Source organism: Sturnus vulgaris, chromosome 1 (genome assembly GCF_052056855.1).
Source record: "Sturnus vulgaris isolate bStuVul1 chromosome 1, bStuVul1.hap1, whole genome shotgun sequence".
Classification (NCBI taxonomy): domain Eukaryota; kingdom Metazoa; phylum Chordata; class Aves; order Passeriformes; family Sturnidae; genus Sturnus; species Sturnus vulgaris.
The window spans coordinates 106,773,997-106,784,352 of record NC_142243.1 but is presented as its reverse complement, the minus strand read 5'-3'; the positions used below and the strand labels follow the sequence as shown (position 1 = coordinate 106,784,352).

The window sequence follows — 10,356 nt, the reverse complement described above, 5'->3', positions numbered from 1 at the left end:
GTGGTGTTTGAGGAGCGCTCTCCACTCGGCATAACCAGCAGATCGTTTCACTCAGACAGGATTAATTCAGGAGCAGAAGGAGTAGTACGAATTTGCTGGTAAAAGGAAACATAAAAAAACTAATAAAAATAAAGAGGAAGTGGAGAACTATTCGGGGAAGAAGTGTTCGGGGAGGAAGTGTTCCGTGCAGGATTGCAGGATTATCTCAGGTTTCTCGTTTCCTAGGAACGTAGTAACTTGCCCGCGGGTTGTTTTGTGGGCGGTGTTTTTTGAATATATGCTAATTCGGCTCCGCTGACAGGGAGAGGAGCCGTGTCTCGGTGCCACAGCTCTCCTGACAGCCGGCAGTGGCGAGCGGAGCCGGGCCATGGGCTGGCGCTTGTGACAGGGCCACTCGCCCTCCCGTCGGGTCGCTCCCGTCACCAGCAGCGGGGCCGACATGTGCCTATGACCATGGAGATGAAGGACTCGGGCAGCGTGGTGCTGACAGCCTACCATCCCCACAGCCCGGCCAGGATCCCGGGCGTGGAGCAGAGCTTTGTACAGGATATCCCTCCCAGCCACTCGCCCGCCAGCAGGTAAAGCCGGAGGGATGGGGAGCGGTGCCATGCCCGGTGCCTTGCCAGTGCTGGCCGTGTGTCCTGCTGGCCGTGTGTGTGTCCTGCTGGCCGTGTGTGTGTCCTGCTGGCCGTGTGTCAGCCGGAGAGCGCTCGGACACTGCGGAGCTCCTCGCTCTCGCACATCGCTTCCCTCCGCCGGGAAAGTGATTCAAGCCCAGGGTGCGGGCTGGGCTTGGGAGCGGGGGAAACACCAGTGCGTGTTTTAAATCTTGTAAGTCGACAGATCAGACCAGCTTCCTGCCCAGGATACTCAACAAGACAGTCCCCGCGGAAAAAGGCACGTGAATCAGGCTCCTGCTTAGGACTGTACTGCCAAAAAAGTGAGGTGGCGGGACTGGCTGAGCTTGGCGCTCAGAAAGTTGATTCTGGCTTTGGTCTAGAGGGTTATTTAATTCCTTCTCCGTTCACTCTCCAGGCCAGAACCAATCCTTGTGCTTTTCTCTGTGAAATTGTGTGCTTTGTTTTGCACACCCACATACACACAATGGGAGACTGCATCGTTAAAGACTTAGTCTAAATACGAAAATTCCTTTGTGTTGCAGGAAACTGAGTATTGTCTTAATTAATGCAGTCGTGTGTATGTTTACCTTCCTGCCTTGTAAGAATGCATGTATTTGCACAGTTCAAGAACAAGTAGTTTGAGCAGTTTTACTATTTTAGAAAATCTGATCTTTCTCCTAAACTTACATATCTGAGTTTTGCAATTTTTTCCAAAAGGAGTGACATTAAAGTTCATACTGTAAAAAGTTGAAGAAAGTAGGAAGTCTTGCATTATGGCTTTACTGAAAAAATAAGAACTAAGGTCTTAGAAAACAGCAGTTGACATTATCCCCACGAATTAAGTCTGTGCTTTCTCTTAATAAAAATACTGATATTTACTTCATATTGTTTATTTATAGCCCAATAGCTATTTTGTTTTCAATGTCATTATTTAGATTAGCTGCATCTTCCTGTTCTTTGTGTGTTTCCCTGACTGTCTCATAAAGATAACTCCTTTGTTCTGGTAAACTGCTGTTTGAGAGCAGTACCAAAATACACAATTACATGTTGAGAAAAGAAACGGAGTCTGGGCTTTTAGACGCAGTAAGAATGGCATTTGCTACTCAAAACAGAGAGCAGTGGTTTGGCATTGGGTTACAGAGAAGAATGTCGTTTCTTTCCTGTGCTCTTCCTTTAGGAAGAGCACAAAACTCAATCTCCCTTTAAGTTTGTGAGCAGCAGAAATTGTGGTGGTTTGCTGTTTTTCTTCTAAGTGTCCTAATTGCTTTAAAACGCACTTGAAACTTAAACTCAGAGTGTATGAGGGTTTAAATCACACACGTAAATCACATGCATATCACCTACAAAAAGCAGAAGTGCCAATTACAGTTCCTGAAAGAAAAAAACTAAAGTGGATCCTGACATCTTGATGAGGAACGTATTTTGGAAGCTCCTTCCATGAGGCAAAGCCATGTGTCTACATATCCATAAGATTTTGGTGTTATCTCCCCTTTCTTGTCCTCAACTTCCCACAGCTGTCTAATAGCAATAGCCCAATTCTGCCATATGGGCAGTCAGTGGCTGTCTGAGTTTCCAAAGCCTGTTCAAGAGAGGGATTTTATTAACCCAGCATGAAGTCCTGTGGAATGCAAAACCCATGAAGGCAAATGCACTGAGTGTTTTAGCAAATGGTAAAATAGGCTCTGGCTTAATCCCTACTTCATCTTCTAAGAACTCTTTCCTGGACTGCATTTTCTGTATAGTTTTCTCTGCCGCCATCCTAATGCAAGAGGTTTTATTATAGATTCTGTCTGGTGTTCCTTGATCCTAGGGCAGCTACCCACACTATGGCATGTTAACTCTTTAATTCTTCAAGAAAATTCTTCAAAAAAGATGAAAATATGAGAAGAACAGAGATGTCACCCGTCTCTTGTTTGATAGCAAAAACAGTTGGGACCTAGGACCTGATTTTCCTGTGAAGTCAGCTGCTTAAGTTACATGTAGCTCCAATGCAGGCTGTACTTGAAATGTTTATCAATGAGAATAGGATCTGTCTTGGATATTAGCCTTTGATTTTATAAACTGCTGACTAGTTCTCTCTCATCTTAGGAATTAAGATACTTCATTTTCCTTCCTCTCCTCATAACACTTCACTTGCTTTAGGGTAATGTACTCTTTATATTAGAATTGCTCCGCTCACCGGAGTCAGGCTTGAAGGTGTCTTCCAGCTGTTTTCTCTTGCAAAAACTTTCACTTTGGAAACCTTCTAATCAGAGTTTTCTCACAAAAAGTGGGACCTAATGCAACCTCAGCCAGCCTTTAATTGTACCACTCTACACCACTTAAAAAGACTCTGATAAAAAATGAAGGAAAAGTTTAAGTAACCATCATGAGCCTCTAAACAAATGAGTAATCTTAAACACTCTTGACAATCCAGACACACAGCTGAGAAGTCCATGTACATGAAAGGTAACACTAACAGATGCAGCAGACCACTTGGATTCATAGTCATACACAACTCTCACGGGGACAACCAGGCTGGCATCCTGTGTGCATTTCTAAAACACACTGCCAGCATCAGAGTCAGCATGAAGTACAGCAGCTGCAAGCATTTCCTTTCCTAAGCCCTGTGGGTATATACCCCATCAAGCTAGGGGATGGTAGCTAGTGGGCTGTAAGGAGAGCAGGAGAAAATTTGCTTTGTTTTGAATGGAGGATGCATCAGTGTGCAGTGAAGGATGGAGAATTCATAGCAGTAATGAAGAGGAGAGTGGGATGAAAGTTTGACTGCATAGTGATGCCACCACCAGTTTGCAAAAGAGGGTTCTAGCTTCCAAATGTAGTTTGGATAATATCAATAAGGTGGTTAAGAAAAGGGAGCACAGATTCCATCCATCCTCCAGAACAAGAGCTCATCAGGGGACTAAAGACAGTTATAGTTAAATATCTTTGTCTCAGTTACCCATATAGTTCAATTCTGTCGTTCTCTGTTTGTTGCATCTTGCAGACTTGTTTAACTAGTTCTATGCATGGGCTGGGTGAGCCCTGAAAACTGCACCGTTGAGTTTCCTAGAGCTGCAGAATTCTCCTGACAAACCTTCCTTTAATTCTGCTAACATAACTAGCAAATTCATTTTCAGTTTTTCTCATGGAATATTAAGGTCTCTTTCCTTAGCTTGCCATCTGCTTTTATGTGCATTTTATAAGCATTTATAGTACTCATAATTTTTTTTATTATTTATTGCTTGTGAGAATGAGGTGTTGGGGAGATCTCTGTTTTGTTTGCCTGGCAGTCAGGGTAGCTCATACGAGTATAGGGGGAAAGATTCCTGTTCTTGTTACAACCCCATCCTTCTTTTTTAATCCTGTTTATTAGAAAACAGATGTCTCAAGTACCAGCACCAAAGAACCCAGAATATCACACTATCCCTGTCAATACAGATCCTGTCTCAGTGCAAAGGTGAAAGTGCTGATTTATGTTACATAATGGCCAGCTTTGGCTTCCTCATTTCAGAGAATGAAGGACTTTGTAGTTGTGCACAAATTCCGCTCCTGGATTATATAGAGGAAAAGTGGGGCCAAGGCCATATGTCTTTCTCACATCCCCTTTTTATCCTGTTAGGAATAGCTAGGAGGAGTTATTCCCGTGCTCAAAGGAAACAGGCATGACCTCTATGCCAAATGGCCAGTGAGCTCTCTAAGGTAATTATGCAATTAGAGGAAGACAAAGCATTCCTAAGTGAGTCATGCTCCAGCTTTCCTTGACTCCAGTATGATAATTAGTGTGTTCCTCTGTTTGCTACCAGCACATCTACCAGCAAAGAGCTCATCCTACACTGCAAATCACAACGTTTTCACTGCAATGAGTGGCTGTCACTTATGTGTGCATGAAATAAGAAAAAGCACGTTCATAGGGTTTGTTCTTGCAAAATGGGGTGAGAGCAGCTTTTAGAGTGCACATCAAGCTTTTTATATATGGAGTAACCTTTTCAATCAATAATCATGCAAAGAGCAGCATATATACTACCAAACCTAGGAGCTTGCTACGGAGGTGAAGAACAAAGTAGATGTCAGCACTATTGATCAACACAGCCAAAAGCCCTTCTTACCTTCTTTCCTGTCAACTGCAAGTCTGGTACTTCCAGTTGTTTCAAAGAAATGCCTTCCCAATCTCTTTGCACTCAGCATGTTTCCCTCCTCCTACTGTCAGGAGGGTGACTTTCAGACAGACATCACTAAACCGAAGAGTCAAAAAAGAACAGGAATATTTTCTATACTGGTTGAAAAATACTGTGTGGATTGAGTTACCTGCTGGCAACTTCCAGGATCCCTGCTCTCCAAGTCTAAGACTTGCAGATTTGGAGCTGATGGTCAGGTCATTACACTGGACAAGCATGACACCAGATTGTTTTGTAGGATTCATTCCTCCTTGCAAGCCCCAAGATACTACAGATACGTGTCAAGGTGAGGTAAAGTGTCCTGAAATAATTCCCTGGAAGGAATATAACTGCAGGAAGAGTCCTTATGCACCAAAATTTGTCTTGTGACAGAAGGAGCTATGTGAACAGTTCAGGTTTTATCCCAACAGAAGCAGATTTTATCACACTGAAGTAAGGTCTGTATGCCCTGAGGCCAGGTGATGTGGGTTGGATTTCTGTCAGTGCTGATTGAGCAGCTCGCCTGCTCAGTTGTATACAAGTGATGTCAAGAATGTCTTCTTGGTGATGCAGGATAAACAACCTTAACTATTTTGGATGTTTATCTCACTCTATCATAAACTTCCCCAGAGACAAAAATAAAAATCTGGCTCCTTTTCCATAGTAAATCTTGACATGACTTGGGCCTTTTGCAGTAACTTAGATTCCAAAGCTATGAATTTAAAATTTTAAAGTGTACTAAATGTGGTAAAGAAAATCCCACGAATCAGTAGCCTAGGAAAAAAACAGCATTGGCACTAGCTGCACGAAAAATAAATTTTGTGTAAAAAATAACCCTTGTTACAACTTTTAGAAGCTTTATAAAATATGATTTCTTAAGTATATTTTTATAGATGCTAAGAATGATAATTCTTAATAAAATATTTACCAGGAGGATGCATATAAATAAATCAGACAATAGTAGACACACTTTTCCTGTAGGTTTTAGAAATACTTACAGCACGTCCTCTGGGAGCCACACTGAGGAATGTAGTATTTATAGCCAGCTCCTCATGTTATGGTTGAAACTAGAGTTGGCTTCTCTGGTTTCTTTTTAGTTTGGTGCTCCTGCTGCTCTCCCTGGTACCTCCATATGTAGAGCTAATGTAAAACATCTGGGCTTGTCCCTTTGATCATTTTGTTTGGTTGAGCATTTAGCCAGCTGCCCCATTCATTTTTAACTAAGTCACTTATCTCTGATTACACGAGGGTTGGAGCTGCCTGCAAAAAAGAGTAGGACCTGAGAGCCCTGCATGCCCTACACAGACATGTTCAGATTGCATCTGGCAGCCTGACACCACTGGCATAACAAGCTTCCAGGAATCCACTTACCTTAGTGTTAGTTTTGCACAGGAGATCATAATAATTCAGTGCAAATGTGTGGAAAATGTGCAGAGGTGGCAACTGCAAGACACGATTATGGAGTACTAGTAAAAGTACTTAGCTAGAACAGGATCTGAAAAGCATCTGGTTAGTGCTATACAAATATAGAATCACATCCTGAAATAGTGTGGGGTATCCACAGCAAACAGTCAAGCTAACATCCTGGATTTCAGCTAACCACAGTAGGGCAGCCATTTGGCCCACTGTGATGCTTAGCTCCAGCTGGCCAGGCAGCACAGCAGAGCCAGCCCAGCTGGCAGCACATCTGCCAGAGGGGCAGGACCATGCTTTGTGCAGCCTTCAGGTACCACCGTAGTGGGTGCATTCAAAGAGCATAGGAGAGGTACCCAGAGAATAGTGCCCAGAATCCCATCCCAAGCTGGTGGCTGAAGTGAAGCATCCTACCTAGGATTTTGGCCCCCCTTTTCCTGCCTCCTACTTTCTCTCTCAGTGGAAATCAACTCATACCACCCTGAGTCCTGAGTGTGCAAATAAAAGGATCTGGAGTCTGAAAAGAAATAACCCATAAATGCTGTTTTGTAGTAGGGAAATTTACAGCTGAGCCCCAAGTCCGGTTTGGAATGGCATTTAAGTTAGTGATTCTTGAAGTCAAAACATGAATTGGTTTAACAGACAGGTTGTTTGAAAAAGTATGCTATTACCCTGAAGGACTATTTCAGCAGAGATCAGCAGAAGTGCTTGAGTTGGCATCCCTTGTAATTAATGCAAGGAAAAGATTGATGATCTGTGAGGGATCCCTCATTTCTGTAATTCATTTTTTCCCCTGCCATATCTTAACTTTCCAGACACTGTCAGTCTCTGAGGAGAGTGGGATAAACACTGGAGCGGGGAGTCTTTTATCAGCTTGTTCGTTTAAAGGCAGTTATGTTGTCTTATTTAGGATGCTATGTGTAATAGTCAGCTACTGTAAGTCTGGAGGATTTTCAGATGTGTAAAATCATCCAGTTTAGGATGGACATATGTTGGATGCTTAGGCAGAAGGCGGCTGAACAGAGGAGAGACAGAAATCTCTCCTACTAAATACTGCTGTTAGTGAATTTCCACCTGAGAACTACACAAGCCTTTTCTAAAATCTCTTGGTGCAGAAGGTCCTTTGAGCAGATAATGAGCAAGATAATGACCATAAGGCTTTTTGTGGAGGGTAGAAGAGCCCTACCAGAGAGAGGCAGAGGAGAACAAATATATATGGAAAACAAGTATCAGATGTAGAAGTCCAGCTGTGTTGACGTCATTTACCAGGTGAGAGACAAGTAAAGCATGAGACAAGCCAGGGAACTGTGTTTTAAACACCTGTACATGAAACCTCAGGATATCAGTCATCAGGTTCCTCTCACAATTTGATACCAGAGATGGATGAAGCTCTAGAGCTTTAAGTCTTCATATTTTACTAGAGCTAATAAAAAAAACCCTAGCTTTCAAATAGTCGGACTTGGGAAGGGCATAATAAATGTATAAAGGCCTGAATTTGACTCGTGGAATTAATAACTAATTAATTAGTTAGTAATTTGCTAACTACACCCCTACAGAGTCTGCAGATAGCCAGACTCTGAGCTAATCAATGCAAAATACAGGCATGGCAGTGGAGACCCTCCTCACCATCCATTTTTCTTTCTCTGGCTAATGAAAACTCAGAACAAAATACCACCCAACCTTGTTTTCTGGCCCAGTGATTATCATACCTAGTGGTCAAGAGGGAATTGAAAGTGAGAATGGCACATCCTTTCTGAGGTTAACGTTAGTATGGTTGTAGCATTCAAGCTAACATGAATTAGCATGAACCTGAACATGAATCCTTTTTTTCATTCTAAGTTAATAAAACATCAATAATAAATCATGCAGTGAAACATCAGGTGGCATATGAGTCTTGTTTGTACATATGGACTGAGTTAATGGATACTTAAGTGTAGTAATAGAGGTTTTACCTCTGAATTTAGTGGAAATAGAATCAAGTCAGTAGAACTCACATCTTTTTGTTAATAATTTTGCTTACAGGGCATGATCTGATTATGCTATCTCCTGTCTTAAGTCAGGCTGACTTCTTCAATAGTATTCAGAATAGGGCATCAGTATGAAGTCTTAGACAATTAAAACAGCAGTGACTAGACTTGTCTTCCTTTTGCAATACTTCCCTCCGTTACTCAAATATTTTGAAAACTCAAGTTCTAAATATTTGTCTGGATGTATCAGAGATGATTATAAAATCTTTGTTGTAAATACAGGTGAAACATGGAGCAAGGGGCCCTAGGGCATTCTGCAAAGATATTTTTCAGCCTCGGCCTTCCTTGGCCACTTCTGGGCCCATGTCATGCATGTGCAAGGAAGTGAAGAGAAACAGTGAGTTTATCCTGATGAACAGAGACAAGAGAAGCCTTTGTACTCAAGCTGCAGCAGGATTTTAAATTGCAAGTGCTCACTTTTGGAGAGAAAGTGGAAAGAAGGATGCCAGGACAGCCTTCCGAGCAAAGGAAAGAGGTCTTTTAAGTACATGGGAGTGTTCTGTCACCTGCTGAAACAGTAGTGTCTGCCTCATATAAGGTCCTTCATACATCTTCCAGTCAGAGGATGTATTTCACCCTGTAAGACCCTGTGATCTGCTGCATCCTTTGATGCTGCCTTGTTTGCATGCTTTCTCACTTCCTCCTTTCTTTCAATTAGCAAAAGCAATTAACCCATGAGAATTTAATATTACTGGTAATGTGAATTTTCTGGAAGTATTCATTTATTCTAATTTACTTGTATGTGTAGAATATATGCAAGCCCATAGATGGAGCATGAAGTTTATGGTTACCCACATGTCATTGACAAATCACAGAGTATATGGCAAACATTAGAATTACTTGTCCCACAAGTCAAACATTAACTGGAATTTTCTTCAAGCATGTTTGTTCAAACCATCTGTTGCCTCTGACAAAGAGTAGCACTTAAAAGTAAACAAACAAGAGAACCTATGTCAATTTTTGAAAACCTTCTTCATCACATAGGACCTCCATGTTCTGTATTTAGGAAGCACACCACATAGTTTTGGGAGAGACGTTGATTCTGCAGCTATTTTGTGTGGTCAAAATGCATTTCATCCTTAATGGACTCCATCTCTTATGCCTTTTTTTAACTACTAAATTTGTTTTCCAAGATTTAGCTAACCCTGGGCTGAAGTTAACTGTTCCACATTCAGCAATGCAGTAAGATCATGCAAGCCAAAACAGCTTGGTTCAGTCTACACTGAATACAAGTAAATCTGCAGTTAATTGCCTCTCATGTCATGCAACAATGAATCACTAGTTTTAAGTAATCACGCTTTTGTAGACGGAATTTAACGCTTAGTGCTATGAAAAATTCTAAAAGATACATTTAAGTTCTAATGTTTAGAGGTAACCTTCTCCTCCTTACATGAAACTTTCTGAAGTAAGAAAGATTATATTGCTTTTTTGTTTCACAGTATTTTTTTTGCTCTCAGACACAGGACACTGGAATTTGTGTACTATCAGTATTTAGGCCCATCTCTGATGTCTGTATTCTGCTGAAACTCTGCATTACAGGCAAAAAAGAACCAAATAAAGCAATAAAAAAAAAAGTAAAACCAAAGAAATTCACTCTGACATCATATGGTAGGGCAATAAATCCGTGGCTTTAGTGGATATCAAGATTACCATGTAATGACTGCACACAGGAATTCAGAACATACTTTCATGGGGTGGCTGCAAGCAAATCTGACCTCCCTCTGCCTGAGTCCAGGAGCTGTAGGGCCACGTTAGCACAGAGATTTGCCCAAGCCAAAAAACAGCCATGCACTACCTCAGCTGTTGGCTTCTGGTCCTGGGGAGCCCATGTCCAGCCCACTGACACGTCTGTAGCAAACTCAAAGGCTGGAATTCAAAGTGTTTAAACTAATGCTTCAGGACTGATAAGGAAAATAAAAAAAGGGTATGGGTTTTTCTGAACAGGCCACTCTGCTGATTAATAGGTTAGGCTGGGTATTTTCAGGTAGAGGTACATAAACAGGTATAAAATTACACCGCATTTTTCTCAAATACGTTGCAGCCTGGAAGGGAAGCTTTATCCAACTTACTTGAACCATAGCAGAATATCTTGTTCTTTTGTGCAAGTCAGATTCCTACAAAGGAAAAGCACCTGAAAAAGGAGTGCTGCTTGTGATACTC

General features: G+C 41.8%; 1 protein-coding gene across 2 annotated transcripts in view; it reads left to right on the top strand.

The window, feature by feature from the left end:
• The first annotated feature begins 339 nt into the window (after positions 1-339).
• Positions 340-10,356, top strand: part of ARHGAP28 (Rho GTPase activating protein 28) — a 73,197-nt gene continuing 63,180 nt past the window's right edge. For both annotated transcript variants that reach the window (XM_014871234.2, XM_014871233.2), the window contains exon 1: positions 340-578. In XM_014871234.2, the coding sequence (XP_014726720.2) occupies positions 448-578 (131 nt within the window). In that variant the 5' untranslated portion in view covers positions 340-447. The remainder of the gene's footprint in view (positions 579-10,356) is intronic.